The following is an 18,042-nucleotide window of genomic DNA, read 5'->3' on the forward strand; positions in this document are numbered from 1 at the left end:
GTCAATGGGCGTTCCTTTTAATTAGGGCTAAAGTCTTTGTGTGTGTGAGCTTGTCTCCAAATCTTGCAAGTGTAACTTACCCAAGAAGGCTTTAAAAAAATATGTCGACTTTGTATTTGAATATCAGAATTTAAAACACTTTTTGCCAAATTTGAGCTAATTTAGAAAAAGGGAAAAAAGTTCTACCTTAGTTCAAGAGATAATCTTCTCATTTTGATACCTTGTTGGTGCTTTTTGTGGATTTATATGCCTGAAGAAAAAACTAGGCACAATAGAAATGTCATACAGTTTGTCTTACTCCATGATAGTATAAATGAAGCCACAGTGTAGGTGTTACCTGTAAAAAATGATATTTTGGCAATATTTTATTTTATTGTTCTTTGCTAGTGACAAAATACCATGTTCCTAGGCCAGGTCCACCCTTAGATATGTTGCTTATACAGAATTGCAACCCTTGCAGAGCTGACTGCTTGTATCTCTGTGTCTTTTTCATGGCATAGGTCCACAACGCTCAGTTCATGGAGTTTGCAGAGGTGGAAAACCATGACAGCTTTCACACTAGTGAAGCTGGATACATTCACACGCAGGACCAGTGAGGGGTTTACATAATAGATGATGTGGCTTTAGAGGACCTGAAAGAGCTTGAGAACCAGCTGCTGCTTGTGGCCAGCCAGGACATTGAGAAAGATAAAAGTAAGATATCTACAGGTCCAAAAGACCTGTGATATTTTGGTTTGCTGTTTTCAAGGTAGGCTGATCCTATGACTTCTTGAATTGTTGCTGTACTTCTGCAAGGCTAAGTGCTGACTGGAATTTTGGGACCTTTCTTTATCCTCCTAGTTAGCTAAGTGATGAATGTGTTACAAAGACCTAACTGAGCATGTGGAATTGCTTGTCACATGTTGTTAATGTCACAGTTTTGCACTTACTCAGGGTCATAGATGTCAAAGTCATCCTGGAGGGGAAAACAACACAGAAGGGACATTTACTGATGTAGTTAAGTAATATAATGAGCAAGCACATCTTCAAGGCACAGAGAGAGAGTCAAAAAAAGAAAAATGTTAATTGCTTCTGAATGTCTTTTAATTAATGTATTGGATTACTTTTCTGCAGGCCTAAATTCACCTCCCACCACTTTTAAACTTTTCTCAGTTGTAAATAAGAAGCTGCAAAATATTTGATGTTCCAGACTTCCTTTTTTCCCCGCCACTTTTTTTTGATAGTAAGAACTGAGTTGAGGCAGACTGTAGTACAGATTTCTAAAAAGAGCAGCGGTATTTCTAGAATAGTGAGGAGGAAGAAGCTTGTAATCGTAGAAAGTATGGGGGGAGGGCCATTAGAAAACAGTCAATATATGCCACAAACATGTACGATATTCAGAGAATTGCACAAAATATCTCTTAAATCACTGGAATTACTTTCTGTATTGATAGGATAATGTTTTTGATGCTTTAGTATGCTTCCCTAAAACTGAACGTTCTGACAGGGAATGCAGGGCAGAGCTGAGGATGAAGATGACCAAAAACCTTTACAAACCTGTGAATGCCTAAATGCCTGCTAGGACCTCCTGCGAAGTCACTTGAAGGTCCTCATTGTGGACCTTTTTCTGGAGCATCTTTCATATGAGGAGAGGCCGAGAGAGCTGGGACTTTTCTGCCTGGAGAAGGCTCAGGAGGGATCTAATCAGTGTGTGTAAATACCTGGTGGGAGGGAATGAAGAAGAGGGATCCAGACTCTTCTCAGCGGCCCCCACTGACAGGACGGGAGGCAATGGGCACAAACCGAAACACATGAAATTCCATCTGAACAGAAGAAAACGCATTTTTACTGTGAGGGTGGTCAAACACTGGCACAGGTTGCCCAGAGATGTTGTGGAGTCTTCATCTGTGGAGATATTCAAAACCTGACTGGACATAGTCCTGGGCAACCCACCCTAGGTGACCCTGTTTGGGAGCAGGAGGTTGGGCTGGATGACCTTCAGAGTCCCTTCCAACCTCAACCATTCTGTGATTCTGTCATGACAGGAGGCAGACTACTGAATGAGGTAGGGTACGCTGGTAGGCCGGTATAGCAGTTCCTGTGTTTATATGTCACTTCATCATCACCTTCACACAGTACACTTGAGGACTGATCATGTACAACCTGTCCTAGCTCCTTATGCTCCTTCTTGTTATGGTCTCTTTCTGTGTGTCATGGACACAAACGCTTCTAATGCTGACTTCTTCGGTGGTCATGGACTTAAATGACTCTCTTGTTCAGCTTTTGAAAAGTCTGCAGCTGAAGAGCAGCTGCTGAAGCCTCTTCTGTTTACTCCATGGCTGATTTTTAACTCTGCAGCTCTAAACATTTCAGATTCACTCTACTTGATTTATCATTTATTGTCAAAATTAGCTCTAATTTAGATACTATCACAACCAAGAAACCAAAAGCCAAATTTCTTTAAGGATTTCTCATGGACTGCTAGTGTAGAAACATTTGTAGTGATTTTTTTTTCCTTCCTTCACAGTCATTTTTAAATTATGAAGACTGACTTTTCTAATAGCAAGCCATCTGAAAAGAAAGCCCTCCCCTGGGTCTGCAGTCTGCCCTGCTATATCTCTTTGTAAAATTTATGTTTGAGTAGTCCATGCCGCTTTTCTTTGATCTGAGAGTGAAGGTGAGGAGGTGAAGACGATGCCAACATGATTTGGTGCTGTGAAAAATTAAGCTTCTCTTTACTTTCCTCCCCTAGTTTTCTTGTGCTTTCTCTGACTTTATCTCTTGATGTGGGTCTTTTGAACTCCAGCCATTGCCCTTTATCTCAAGGAATGTTTGTTAAAAGATGATGGAAGAGATATGTTTAAACCAAATGCTTGGTGCACTTGTTCTTTGCCTTGCAGCATACTCTAGGGCCCTCTAAAGCTTCTGGGACTTGAAATCCTTTCCTGGCCTGGGGTTCCCTGGCAAGCAAAAACCACAACCCTGTGCTATAAATAAAAAGAATTACCACAAGCCCTGGGACTCTAGGCATGTGGAAATCCCTCTGATACTGACATCTGCTTGTTTTCTACTTAATTTTTTTGTTTTAGGCAATGTAACTTGTAAGCAATTCAGTGGCAGCAACATCCTTGGCTGGGCACATGCCTCTCTGGATCGTTGTGCTGTGCTGCTTGACCTCTGGACCTGTGAAACTGCTCTCTTGGAAAAAAAATGCCAGGTACAGAAGCTTTTCTTGCTCTGAAAGCAGTGATTTGCAATCCGTTCACTTCAGGTTGTGCAAGGTTCTCTTTCAACAGCATTTCCTGTTGTGTACACACAGGGATGCCAGAGCCAGCAGCCATGGGTGGTGGTATAGGTTTCAGATGCATTGGGAACCTGGTGCTAGGCTGGGCTGGGCGCAGAGGGTTGGAGCTTCTGGGTGCTGTGATTTGGGTCTAAAGGACCACATGTAATGGCTTTTGCAACAAGAGAGCAGAAATGCTCTCGTTGTCAGACAGCAGCCTCTGTAGCTGCTGTGCCAGGGGCTGGAAGCACTTCTGCAAGGCCTTAGGGAGAGTCACCTACCACTGGATAATTGGGAAGGATAATTGGGAACGACGAGGCCATCTCCAGAGCAAAAATGCAGAGCATGTTGTGTCACTCCTTGTCTGCCAGGGAATGGAGCAAATGCAGATTAGGAAGAACCAGGTCCAGCCCTGAGGAGCCTGGGCCACCAGGAAATCCAAGATGCACTTTTTTTCTGTGGTCCTGGCTGTCCCTGCTTTCTGGGGCTGGTGCAGGAAACTTTTTATGGCTGTCATTAGAACTGTAATCACTGCATCTTGATGAAGTGAAGCCCAGGGAGGAGAGACTCAGTCCACAGCTGGCTAGGCCCATCATTTGGATTACCCTTTGTTAGAGGGATATTTGGATTACCCTTTGTCAGAGGAACCAGAGAGATATTTTGTATGTTACAGCATAAAAGCCAATCCATTTATTAATAAAACCTATATATATGATTCTATATATATTATAAATTTATTTCTTCTTTGTTAGTTAATCTATTTGAGAAAAAAATGCCATGTTTCAGTATGGAGTTAAAAAAACCAACAAACAAACCAACGCTAAAAATGTGTATTAAGTGATTCATAGCTTTGCCATTCACAAGGGCTGGCTGCATATCCTGTGGACTTTCCCCTTCCTCTCTCTGAATCTAGTCGTGTATCTGTATTTTGCCATGGGACATGAAAGCATACAGGGTTTCTGCCCAAAGTCTTCAGTCTTGAAAGATGAAGAGTAGACAAGCTCAGAGGAAGGGACCCAGAGGAGCTCGGAAGTGTGTTTCTGCCTATGGGACTCACCGGTCCCAGTGACAATGCTGTGAGTGTCAGGAAGCGGAAAGGAGCAGATAGTCCACTTCAGAAGCAGGGAGAAATGGCACTAATTGAGGTCACCTTCACACACTTCAAAAGTTTTGTTCTCAGTCCTGGAGTAACCCAGGGCAGCTCTCAAAATAGGAATGCTAGAGGGTGTTAGGGAATCTCCTGTGTACCATTGAAGAGGCTTTAAATAGAAAAGCTTTTAAACTAAAATAGTTGTATGGAGTTTAGGAAATCTCCTAGGGCCACTCTCCCATTTTCATAGAGGGGCTTTGTGTTACAGAGCTGTATAAAATATTGTCTAGTTGCCCTGTTCACTAAGTTTCTGTTCTCATCCCAATAGACTTTGCTTTCCATTGCTGTGTGATCATGCTACCTCTGTGAATCTACCTTTTTTTATCATGGGCCTTCTGTATAAGGAAACTTGCTTTCTTTTTGGAAGAAAAACTCCCAGTAGAGAAGAATGAAACCTCTACAGCAACAATACACTAATTCTTTTCCAAAACCATCAAAGAGTATATTCTGGAACTGTTCTCACAAACCAACTCTCTAGACAGGATTAATAGTACAGATGTGCTGCTGCTGGAGGTCTTTTGCTTTCAGCTGAAATGAAATGGAAATGGGTCTCACTAGCTTTGTTTCCAGCTGGGACAGAGTTCTTTCTGAATGAGGAAACGATAATCCTTTGTTCAGCAGCTGAGACAGCTTAGCTTAGCCAATATGAAACTTGCTTATAGCCTATTGCAGTGTCTTAGCTTCCTCCAGAACAGTTCAGGTCAGGCAGGTCTACATCAGAAAACTTGATTGTTTCCACTGAAATCTGAATTCTCAGCTACCGAGTTACCTCCTAAGCCCTTCTGCATCTTCCTCCTTCGCAGTCTTCTGGTATCAGTATGGAAAGTAATGTGGATGCTTTTCTACTTCTGTGTCACTGTAAAATAGCCAGATGTAGATAATTTCATATTGACACCACCGATTTGTCCAAAAGAAAGAGCACTGGCCATTCATATTTTCAATCTCCTAATTGCCGTCTGACCAAAAAGTACTACAATGGGAACCCGAGAGTTCACGTGCTGTCATGCTTGCCACATCTCTTTTTCTGTCCTAAGCTGTGGGTATTTGTAATTAATTTTTTTTAAAAATAAAACTTTACAGCTGTTCGTGGTAGAGGAGCCTGAAGAGCACATGTGCCTTTGTACATCTTTAATTACATCTTCAATTAATTTGGAGTTTCTCCAAAAAATGTAAAGTAACTGTGACAGTCATTGCCAAATGAGATAACAGAGAGTCTTGTATGAGTCTGCAGGTTTCGGGTTGGGGGAAATTGAGTTTTTCAAAGACATGAAACCAGTGTGCGTGCTGGAAAAGAAAAAGAGAATGGATTAGAGTGGAAAGAAGTAGGTTTTTTTAAAGTAGTAAGTACATTGCCTTGTTACTTTTTGAAGGGAAAAATGTGCAGAATAAAAATCTTCATGCTTCAGTAGAAAAAAACCATGTTAACTATGCAAAATTTGGAAGAAATTTCTCGTATGGGCAGTTTATTCTATGTTCTGTTCTTGAGCTTTCTGATGAAACATCAAGTAATATCCTGTGCCAGAAACAAGATGCCATATCGTGTCACTGTTGGTTTGATATAGGCAGCAAACTCCATGATCAGAAAACCCTCCCCCAAGAGAGAATGAATCTTTGAGTGAATCAACATTTCTAAATGTGCTTCTGAATATCTCTTCAGCTTCTAGATGTTTACTTTGAAGCTTACCAACATGTTTTGGACCCAGAGGAAAGATTTGCTTTGGCCCAAGTGATAACTGACATCTTGCATAAACGTCCAAGGTTTGATCTCAAACTTGAATATTTCATCAACACCTACAAGGATGAATGCATCTGTTTGCAACTTCGCCTCCAAATGCTGAGGGACATAGTAAACCAAAAAGTAGGTTGAATTTACAGTATATCCATCCTGGGGAAGTAGGAGATGAAATCCAGAATGAGAAGCTTCAATTATAGCCTGCATGGGTTTACAGTGTTAAAATGGGTCAATACTAATTTAACAACGAATTCTATGGATGCTTTGTAAATTGAAGGCCTGAAGCTCAAGAGCAGAAAGCTATCATTTCATCACTATCAGAAAGAAAATGTTGGAAAGATTGCAGAGCTTCATATGTCATGTTAAAGCCACATCTGCTACCGTTTGAGACAATTAGAAATAGTAGAGAGGTGTGGAAGCTAAATAAAATTATAATCTGTATTTGTTTTGTAATGCAGTGGATAAGGAACTAGTCCTGTTTATAGTAAGCAAGATGAGTCTTTAAAAAGAATATAAACAAAGCTTGCACTTTAAAGTGCTCTTTGAAAAGCAGTATATTTCAGATAGCTGTGAATTCCTGTGCCAATAATTAAAGCACAACATCTGAAATCCTCACATTTTCCCTCTGGTTTAAAAATCTGCCTCAACTTTCCTCTGTATCCTGCCACAAGATATTTCCTTTCTCTGAGCTTTAATCTCAGAGACTGCAAGTTGGGAAGTTTAATTATGTAACCTTTGGAACATGGCTTTTAGTCCACAAACGGAAGTTTGGGGTTTGGTACAAGAGGCCACTGTTGTTCTGCTGTCGCCACTAATGCTACCGTATTGCTGGCAGTAAAAATGGAGCCTTGACAGCATCGTTGGAGCTCAAATTTTGTTCTGAAGGAATATGAAAGATTCAGAATAATTTTAGCAGGAATAATTAATCTAGAGTGGGTACATACACAATTTACTTGACAATTTATATATATATATAAATATATATGAATAGAAATTTTTGCAGCTTATGTTTAAATGAAGAATAGTTGGTTTTGCCTTGATTTCTAGCCATGTGTGAATTTTATTGGCTAATGTCCCTTGTGTTCATTGCTGAGTTTTAGATAGATGCCCAGAGGGAATATGTCCACAAGATTTGGCAGGAAGGTCAGAGAGGTGGCATCGGTGAATTTGGACTTCCTTATAATGTAATTACTAAGCAGCTTATCTCTCTTAACACTAGCTGGTGAGTAATTATACAGTTTTCTTTTTCCGGAGAGTACCTCTTTCTGTTCTAGTTTCTGTGATTGATTGTAAAAATTTGGGATCCAGCACCTGAAAATAAGACTATTTGAAAAAATGACAGTCTTAAGGTGAATCAAGCAATAGATCAGTGTCTAATGTTATTTAGTCTCGTGCTATTTAGATAGCCAGAAAAACATTCAAAGAAGAAAAGTGATTCCTCCCCCACCGCCTTTACACTGTCCTTTCATGACAAGGGATTTGATAATTGCATCTTGCAGTGCAGTGGGACGTTACTGTTCCCTCGGGTACAGACTATTAAACAGTAATGATGAAAGTGGGTACTGAGGTTAGCCTTGTGTCCTGGTTTCAGCTGAGATAGAGTTAACTTTCTTTATAGTGGCTGGTATGGGGCTATGTTTTGCATTTGTGCTGAAAACAGTGTTGATAATACAGACATGTTTTAGTTGTTGCTGCAGTAGTCAAGGACTTTTCAGCTTCCCACGCTCTGCCGGGTGCACAAGAAGCTGGGAGGGGACACAGCCAGGATAGTTGATCCAAACTGGCCAAAGGGCTATTCCATACCATACGATGTCATGCTCAGTATATAAAGCTGGGGAAGAAGAAGGAAGGGGGGACGTTCGGAGTGATGGCGTTTGTCTTCCCAAGTAACGGTTACGCGTGCTGGAGCCCTGCTTTCCTGGCGATGGCTGCACACCTGCCTGCCCATGGGAAGGAGTGAATTAATTCCTTGCTTTGCTTTGCTTGTGTGTGCGGCTTTTGCTTTCCCTATTAAACTGTCTTTACCTCAGCCCACGAGTTTTCTCACTTTTACCCTTCTGATTCTCTCCCCCATCCCACCGGGCGGGAGTGAGCCAGCGGCTGTGTGGGGCTTAGTTGCCGGCTGGGGCTAAACCACGACACCTTGCTTTAGGCTTGCTGCATCCTGACCTGCATCCTGACCCATCCTGACCTGGCTTCACAACTTTCACTGCCCTTTGGCCACAGCCTATTACTCTTTCTAGCGCAAGTGTCCGGTAGGTTGAGCGTGTACTCTGTTTTCCCACGTGGAATCCACGCAGCTGTGCAGCACTGTGGGTTATACCAAGGGTTTACAGAGCAGCTAATACACACCCAGAAGCCAAGAGCCCCTTGCCTCTGGTCCTCCTGGTTTTCTGCCTCTGTCTCAAGCCCTTGGCCCTATTCCTCCCCCCCCTACACACATTTTGATTTTGTGTTGGTTATCTGAGGGCTTATTTTCAAGTGCAGACAGTTTTAATGGGTGGGCATAATAGACGTGAAAATGCGGTTCATAAAACATGTCAGCTAACGAAAGAGAATTTTAAACATTTTCTGTTTTCATTAGCAAATGAGACTACTTAGATGTGTTCCAACATAATTATGTTTATTAAGGCTTCAGTTCTATTTTCAGATTTGATGATTGATTTCTAATGTGCGCTAAAGCCATTGCAATTTATTCTTGCAAATTAAGCAATTGCAAGGTTTCTTTATATATACAATTTATAAAAGCCTTATTTGAGAGCTATTTATTCTTTCTTTGGTTTTGCTGTTTTTAAGTCCTACTTGGAAGAACAGTTATTTGCTGGAGTTTCACCCTTCGCTTGGTCTGGTGTGCTTAATCCCCAAAGCTCTTGAGTATCTCTACCAGGAATTCTACAGCATCTGCAGACCAAAAACAGCCAGTAAAGCAAGTAATCTAGAAAAACAAGCACTTCAGCTAGTAGTTGATGAGTGGCTAACTATGGAAAAACCAGAAACTTTTTACAGCTCTCAGATTCAAAAAGACGTAAGTTCCATTTTTATGTTAGTAATGACTCTTTAAAGCAGAATGACCAAGAGTGTGATCTTGCTAGTTCATTTATGCTTGCTGGTCAAAGTTCTAGCTATGTGATTCTTAATTCAATTATTTGTTTATGATTGGTGAAGATCCATTCCATCCACCTTTAAAACAAGATTTTTTTCTGTAAAGGAACACAGAAAGGCAGAACTCTTGATCTCATGCCAGTATAAAGTAGGAACAATCAGCTTAATGAGAAGGAAAATACACACACTTAAAACTGACGTGAGAGCATGCAAAGTCTCCGGGTTTTGTGTTTGTGTGTGTGTACAGTCTGCAAAAAAAAAAAAAAAAAAGACTGGACACTAAAGCAAACATTGTTATAGGTAGAGCCGGTTATTACTGTAATGTCCACCATTTCCTGGCGTAGAACTCTGAATTTGGTTGGTTGTAATTTTGATAAATGCTAATTATTGTGAATGAAATTATCGATGCTGGATGTCTCTATCGGGGTTTTTTTTAAGTTAGTCAGCTTAGTTGTTGCTGAGAGCAAGAAATGGAAAATAAATTCTTTTATCTGTTTTCTCTACAAGATTGTGATACAGCTATGCTTTGGAGCATACATTTCAAGTTTGGGAAGGCTCATTTTAGGTAGTGATATGCTATGCTTTCATTCCTGCCAAGTTTGGCCAGCATAAACTAAACTAAAATAGGCTATTGCAACATGTTCAGTAGGAAGACATTATCTGAAGTTTCCGTGTGCCCTGGTATATCTATAACCCGAGGCAAATCAGGACTTTCCACTGTCCCTGCAATAATAGCTCTGGCCTAAGTGATCCATGTTTGATTTGAGTCTGAGCATTGAAAGTGAGCACGAGAAGCTGTTAGCTGCGCTGTCGCTGGTGTTGCCTTCGACGGAGGCAGCGGAGGAAGCTGGCTGAGCGGATCGCAGAGGAGACGCGGCAGCTCTGCTAGTGGAGCAGGAGCTGGGCAGGAGCATGGAGAAAATACAGCTGCCTTGGTAAGTGGGATGGCAGCCACTAGATGGGAATGAAGATTGCGGTAGATGAAAAGCTGGGAGACAGAGACTAGGACTAAGACCCGGTGGGTTCCTTCCTTTTGGAAGGAAAAGATATGGGGACAAAAGTGCACTGCAGGTTGGGGCTGGGGCAAGAAGGCACCTTGGGTGGGGGTGGAAGGTTGAGAATGGTTTGGTAAAGAGATTGGATCAAGCTATCCAAAAGCAGTGATAACAAGGCTTGCTAATCAAGGGAGTGGGGATGAAAATGAAAAATTGAGGCATGGAGACAGAACTGGTTAGATGAAGAGACTGCGAAGACAGTGATGGGTAAGAAAGCATAGAGGCAAACTAAAGGCAGAAGGGCACAGCCACCTAGGCTACTCCCCTCCCTGCCCTGGAGCAAAACCCAAGAATTACTTATCCAGTGTCAATCTGATGCCAATAAAATCCACTGGCAGTGTCCCACTACTCTCTTGTTCACAGCAGATCACAAACAGTTCTTCCCTTTTTGAATTTTAAATCCTAGAAGTCAGTGGCAGAGTTCTGTGATGGATCTTAAAGTTACCGCACCGCTGTTGCCAAGGGGGAAAGGGAGAGGTTTTGTTGTGTTTACCTCTTGCCCATTCCTTTTCCTCCAGCAGAAGCTGCAGATGAGACAAACACACGCAAGCAGGCAATGTTTAGAAAGACACTCAGGTTGTAAAAGTCAAGCATTTAAATTTTAGGAAATTTACCTTTGCCAGAGCAGATTGAATTTGGTTTCCTTTTGCATAGCCACGATGATGCAGTCTTTACCTGACCACATTGTTTTTCTTTATGACTTGGTATGCTAAAATCAACATTTCTGTCCTTCCTGGACTGCTCCTTTTGTGACCCTGGACCTCATTCTTTCATGTTATTCCAACCCTTCACTAAGGACGGTTTTACAAGATACAGTTTTTATTCCCCATCGGACTTCCTAAATATCTTTCAATTTCATAATAAACAAACTACCCAGGGGTGAGGTGCAGACGCTGCCAGCCTGGGAACAGGTGCTTTTCCTATGTGGAAACATCAGAGTGCCAAATGAAAAGAAAAGTGAATTCTGGAATGAAAAGACTAAATGGTCCCTGGGAAGCTGTGAGATCTTTCTTGCTCACCCCAAGCCAGGATCAGCTATACTTATGTTATTCCCATGAGATAAATAGCTGTCCTGTTCTTAAACACATCAAGTCATAGACTTTTTCAAGCAGTCTGTTGTAGTGCTTCACCAGCTGCACCTTTACCAAGTCCTCCTTAAAGTCTAGCACGGATGTGCCTTGCTACAGTCTAAGCTTATTACCTCTTCTCTTGCCCTCTTTGGAAATAGGGACGATGCTATTCTCCTTGTAGCACCTCTGTGAAGGAGCACATAAAGATGGCTTGTCCTGTCCCACCCATCCAGAGCCATAGAATTACAAAAGCACATTGTAAAGCACTGGGGGAGAGGGACAAAATAAAGTTGCACAACTTCTGGCACAACTTTGGGGTGTTGTCTTTTCAAACTTTTTTTTTTTCAGTGTAGCTGTGAAGATGTAGCGAATGGCAGATGTTGAAATCTAGACTTTTATTACTAGGAACTGCATGGCTGGGTTCAGATTTCCTCGTGTTCTGTGATTCATTGGTCATAAGCAGCGAAGCATGAAGCCACTCGGCTGTAACAGTGGCCACATCTGTCCTGTCTGACGTGAGCAGGGTGGCACGGTTGTAGAGTTTGTGACAGCTAGAGACGAGGAGCATCTTGTCCTGCACACAGAGCCAGGAGCTGTTCCTGCCACCACTTCCACAGCACAACAGCCAATGGACCATTTTCTTCTTTCCAGCTCTCCACATTACCAAGCTGCAGCTTTTGATCATTTTTCTTTTCTGGGTTTCTGCTCTTTTGGAGGCTTCCGCTGTCCCAGTAGAAAAGGGGTCCAGCTCTGCTGGGTTAGCTGACCGCATGAGTTTGCTGTCCCCATTTTGGGAACATCATACATACAGTGGCATGGGTGCTGAGATCTGTGCACTCTTTAGAGGAGGAATGGCCTCAGCTAGTAATAAGTGAACCAAGTTACAGAGCCCTGCTTTAGAGAGGTATATACATCTGAAAGCCTTCTGAATGTTGATTGTAATAAAAAAGGCAAATATCTTGTGTTAGATATAAAAAAATAAACAAAATAAACTTTATTAAGTCTTTTGAGTAAGGCCACGTTTATAGATTCAGTGTTTTTACCTTCGAAGCAAGTGGCAAAACGCCAGTGTATTTTTAGGGGTCAGCATAGGTCAGGGTAGGCACAGTTCTGACCTTGCATGGGTTGCAAGTCAGAAGCAGCTCCAGACATGATTTAGTCCAGAAAAAGAAAAAGGAGAATGGTCCCCTAAAGTATTTAAAGACTTTGTCACCTGTATGTAAATTATTTCTGCGTTTCCTTTTTTTCCCTTTCCTTGCAGTTATTTGTCGAGGTACTGATAGAAGACCCTGTGCTGGCGCAAGAGATTTCTCTGTCACTATTAGAGGTGGGAGCAGACGAAGAAAAAAAGATAGGCAGAGAAAACCAGCTCTTCATCCTGGGTTCCTTCTCCATGCTCCTGGAGCTTGCCACGCTCCGCCATCGGCTGACAGAGGTGGCAACAGAGAGTGCGTGGTAGCCAGGTTAGTGGGTCAGTAGTGCTGGCTTAGCTATGGTGACCTCCGAGAGGAGTGGATTGTAGGGAAAAAGTAACTTCTTTCAAACAGACCATCTACTGTAGTTGGAAAAAAAAACACAGAGAGAGGGAGAGCGCCTGCATTTGTGTTGTGGGAGGTGTTTTTGCTTGTTATGTGGAGATGGAGTCTACCTGGGGTTTGCAGATGTTCATTAGTTTCAAAAGTTGAGGCCACGCTGCTCCTCAAAGCTTAACAGGAGAGGCCCTTTCCCAGTGAAAATACAGAAATTCTGTCAAAAGGAGGAGGAGCAGGAGGAATTCAGTGATCGAATGAACACAAAGATGCCTTCTTCTGCAGAGTTTCACACAGACGATTATTTTAACTGCCTTCTTATGAAAAGTAGTGCAATATAAGAGACGGCACACAAGAAGTACAAGCTTTGTTCACCACCAGAGGTAGGAAAGCGTAAAAATTGTTCTGGCTATGCTGATCCTTAAAATGATAATGAAATAATCTACACAAGGGAAGTCAGTGTCATGCATTTACGGAGTTATCAGCTGGAAGAGATGACAATTTGTACAGGAAGACAAAGAAGATAAGGACTGAGCTAATGGGGAGACTACAAAGGGTAGTGTTGAACTACTGGCTTGGAGGCAGGTTATTGGTGAAATTCCTATTGTTCAGCTCCATATTACTTGACATTTTTATTAATGATCTCAGTAGAAAACACAAGAGGGTGTTATTAAATTCAGGACATTGTAGTGCTGGCAGATAAAACTGATAGGGAAAATAAATGGAGTATCTTACAGGAAGAACTCACGGTTCTAAGGACCGGAGTAGTAGAAAGGAGATAAGCATCAATAACACAAAGTTTAAGGTTCTGCATAATAATAGGAAATTCTCCTGTGGACTTTGAACGCATTAGTTGGAAGCAACAGAGGAGGAAAAAGAACTGGGTGTATAGCTGGCCATGGGATGATTGTAAAGTGCCAACACATCGCAACCGTGGCGGGGGGAAAGCCGTTATATTTTACTGTGAATCAGGCAATGAGTTTTGTAACCAGTAGAGGGAGGGAGAATTGATGCCGTGTACACGATTCTGGTGAGGCCTTGCCTGGGTTATTATGTATAATTTGGAGATTTGTGTTCAGGCAAGATAAATTCATATTGGAGTGGGAGCAAAGATGATCTAATAGCATGCTGAGGGGAAATAGAGAACGCATTTTACAAAAGCAAATGAAATATCTTGGCTTGTTTATCCTAGCAAAATGAAGGCTGAGAGAAGATAAGATTGTTCTCTATAAATACACCAGGAAGATAAGCACTGGGAGCGGAGAGGAGCTATTTAAGCTAAAGGCCAATTTTGGCAGCAGAACAAATGGATCTAATCACTGTGAATAAATTTAAGATGGAAATTAAAAGAGGATTTCTAAGAATCAGACAACAAAGTTCTGGAAGGGAAAGAGCAAAGGGTAGAAAACTAGCAGTTTTAAAATGGGGCTTGATTGACTTATGAAAAGGATTTGTGGGACATGATTGCTTGCAATAGCAAAGTTGGGTGTGTAGGATAGATGACATTCCAGTTGTGGTTTTTCTTTGTCTTAAGCCTTTCTCTAGCTTTCCTCTTGAAAATTTACAGTCTGTATCAAAAAGTCAGCAGCATTTATTTTCAGCAGTTGAAAACCTAGGCATCTTTAAGATATGTGAGCCACAACCATTCAACTTAGTTTGGTGGAAAACCTAATTTTCTGCCACAACTCTTTTCCATTAAAATAAGAACTTCTTCAACTCTCATTTGATATCTGGAACTTTCTTGGGCAAACTAACAAACAGGTTAATTTACTTCAACCCGAGCAATTCCATGAAGCAAGAAGGTCTCCTTTCTTGCTAATTTGTGTTTCTTATTTGGATACTCAGCTTTCTAATAAAATACAGATTCTAGTTAAACTTCTTCCACTGGTTGAGTTATCTCTGTGTTCCTTCATTCATACACATACATACATACACACTCATATATTTTCTGGTAATTAATAAGGGGTAAGGTTAGATTGCAACTTTTCACTTATCTGAAAAGTCAATATCCAATCACTTTGTTTTTCATTAAACATGTAGGAACTTAATGCCTTGAAAGCCCTGTCTCTGTGTCAGATTTCATTAATATTCACCAACTGATTTAAAAATTATCCAGAGGAGACAGATGAGCAGACCAGATCGTCGCATGGCTGCATTTCTTTTGGGAACAGGGCTAAGAGGACATACTCATCTGAGGTGACATCCTTAGAAATCCCTGAAAAAATAGCAGTAAATTGTCATTTTCCAGGATGGGAATTCAGTGGAAAATTATGACAAAAAATAAGACCTCATGATGCATATGTAAGGCCATTAAGCATAACATTATCTTAATTTAATAGAAGATGGTTAAGTCAGTCTAAATACCAGTATAAACCTATATAGTTTATTTAATGTGACATTTTGAGGTGCTATATTTACATCTCCTTTTGATGTGATGAAGATCACAGTTCATTATAATATGAACAGTTAGAGAATCAGATTCAGACTGAAACATCAGAAAGGTTAGTAACCTTTTTTCCTGCTAAGCAGAGTAAAATTAAGAGAGTGCACCTACGTTTGTGGATTCCTCTAACTCATACCATAGCTTCTATCAGACTTCTGGGGGGGACCTGCCAGAATTACTCCCGTTACTTGACTGCCTCTCCATTCCTTGAGTGGAAGGTCATTCACATCTAAAAGTACACATTTACGTTGTATGCGCTGTTCCTTACAGCCCTTGCTGCTTCTCTTTGTTCCTCAGTGTTCCTCACTCCTCAGTTCCACTGTATTCCTCGTCTACCATCTGATGAAAAGGGACATCATTGGTAGAATAGTAGAGCTAGACAGTGCAGCTTTAGTCTGAATTTTGCTTCTTTCTGGTTTTGACACAGCCACCTTTTTAATACCTGTTCTTTTTCTCTGTTTTTCCCCTTTACATACTACTAATAAACTGATTTGTGTGCTGATGTCTGTTCTGTATAGGCTATTCATATTCTATACTGGTCAACTAAGAGCAACATTTATAATAATTACACAGAGCTTTTTGTTTTAAGACCTTAGAGTTGATTTTGGCTGTGCTCCATATGATTATTGATTGATGCTCATGGTGCCTTTCATATATTATTTTGTCTTCTCCCCTTTTCTTTCCCTTACTTTGCAGGCACAGAATGCTACCTGACTTTAAAGGACTAAGAGCTATGTCTACTAGGTCTTATTTGTGTCTTTATCACATTTTCACAACATAGCTTCTCTGTAACCTCATTTCTTGACTGATAAAACACCTGCCTTAGATGTTAGGAGGAAGCAAGGTCGTATCTTATTCGTTTGCAGTCTGCATCAAAAAGTCAGCGTCTTTCTTTTTAGCATCTTCTTACACTATATGAGAAGAGCCATCACAGGCCAGATCAGGGTTTCTGTGGTCTTGCATCTGAAGGAGTGCAGTGATGGATCCATAGGGAGGGATTACAAAAAGCAGGACGGTGCCCAACTTCCGACACTCGGTGCTTTAGAGATTTCCTGAGCCAGTGGTTGCATCTAGCCCATGTGCTTACTGTCTGCAGATGGACTGCCCTCATAATTTATTATATAGGGGAGGTTGTATTGGAGTTGTGCCATACTGGGGGCTTCTAGAATAAATGTTTCTTAAGTTATGAAGTCACGGTTTTAATAGTAATAATGTGTGTGAGCTCTGCTTGTCTATTGAAGCTTCCTCTCTGGCAGACAGTCCTCTTCCCAATTTCTAGTCTAAAATAATATTCTTCCTCTCTCTGCCAAATGCAGTCCTCTCTAAATAGGAACATTTAGCATATTTCCCTTGATTTTCCCTTATGACATTGTAGACTCGCAACTTATTGTCCTTTGTAAGTGCTGTCCGTGTCAATCGAATGGACGATACTAAGCAGCCACCAGCTATCTGGGTACAACACTTGTTTGCTTCTTATCCATCATACTATTTCAGATGCCAAGAAATGTTTCAAATTGAATGCAGATGTCTCATCGAAATGAACCTGATAGATGTAAGTTTCTAGATGTGCATTGCTTACAGCAGGAAGACAGTTAATTTTTCAAATGCATCCATGGGGTTTTGTTTCTAGGTTTGACAAGGCTTTTGCAATGGAAGCAGGTTTTGAGGAGTTCCATTTGTACCTGAGGCCCGTGCACTTCGAATCTGCATCTCACAGGGAGAAAGCAGACCACCTCCTACCAATATTCATTGCATCTCTCCTGGAAGATGACAGCTGTGTTGACAAGTAGACTGAACTTTTTTTGTGTTTCACAGGGCACAGTCTCTTTCGATTGGATGGGATCAAGCCCTTAGTCTGCTTAGGCTCACTTATAAGCCACAAAAACTTCAGTGTGTGAAATACATAAAATTATTCAGGCAGAAAATGTAAAATGCTGCATGATTTGTTTTCTTTTTGTATAGAGTCTGGGACTGAATAATGCTAATTTAAAGCTGTTGAGCAGTGAAAGCAAGGAGACTCCAAATTTGTGTGGAACGCTGGCAATTTTGGGACTAAAGTGCATTTTCTTTCAAAGCGAGAGATGCCTATAATGGGGCTGGCCTGAAAGTGATTGCCCCAAACCCCATAGGTAGCAAAATGGGACCTCAAAAACTGTGGTGAATAAAGTCCTTATTCTGAGCACAAAGAAGGCTTGTTCTCCTAGAGTTCTACTGCACTTCATAAAGTGGCATCTTTGATCTTTGTTTATCAACTCAGTGGCTACTAGCCCCAATCTCTGCGGAAGGAAAAGGCTATTTATTATCTTCCCTTTTCCCCTGGGGAAAGTGATTGGAACATGCAGATTTTACATTTGCTTTGATTTACTTTTTAAAGAGTTGGTAAATATATGTGTGTGTATACACACACATAAATACACCAGTTAGTGTGTGTGTGCCTGTGTATCTTTTAGATCAAGGTTTATGAGAAAGAAAGGAAATAACCTGTGAATTCTCTTACTAGATTCAGGGAGAGCACCCTGTCAGTCGAGGGCAGTAGGGCTCCCTTCCCACCTGTATATATACCACCTGCAGTCCCATGCTGTTGTTTGCATCCTATTCACTTGTATACACTCTAGCCTGCTGTGAAAATTGGGCTGTTCCAAACAAGTTTAGCAATTGCAAGCAACCTGGAATGAAACTTCAGCTGCTAATTGAATTGA

General features: G+C 41.2%; 1 protein-coding gene across 1 annotated transcript in view; it reads left to right on the forward strand.

Annotated features, from left to right (window-relative positions):
- LOC142407537 (uncharacterized) overlaps nt 1-17,133 on the forward strand; it is a 36,749-nt gene extending 19,616 nt beyond the window's left edge. Inside the window, 7 exon segments of the mRNA XM_075497158.1 lie at nt 501-721; nt 3,100-3,196; nt 6,070-6,270; nt 7,245-7,366; nt 8,941-9,169; nt 12,633-12,826; nt 16,974-17,133. Coding sequence (XP_075353273.1) covers nt 501-721; nt 3,100-3,196; nt 6,070-6,270; nt 7,245-7,366; nt 8,941-9,169; nt 12,633-12,826; nt 16,974-17,133 — 1,224 coding nt within the window.
- The last annotated feature ends 909 nt before the right edge of the window (nt 17,134-18,042 follow it).

This window comes from Mycteria americana, chromosome 3 (assembly GCF_035582795.1).
Source record: "Mycteria americana isolate JAX WOST 10 ecotype Jacksonville Zoo and Gardens chromosome 3, USCA_MyAme_1.0, whole genome shotgun sequence".
Lineage (NCBI taxonomy): Eukaryota > Metazoa > Chordata > Aves > Ciconiiformes > Ciconiidae > Mycteria > Mycteria americana.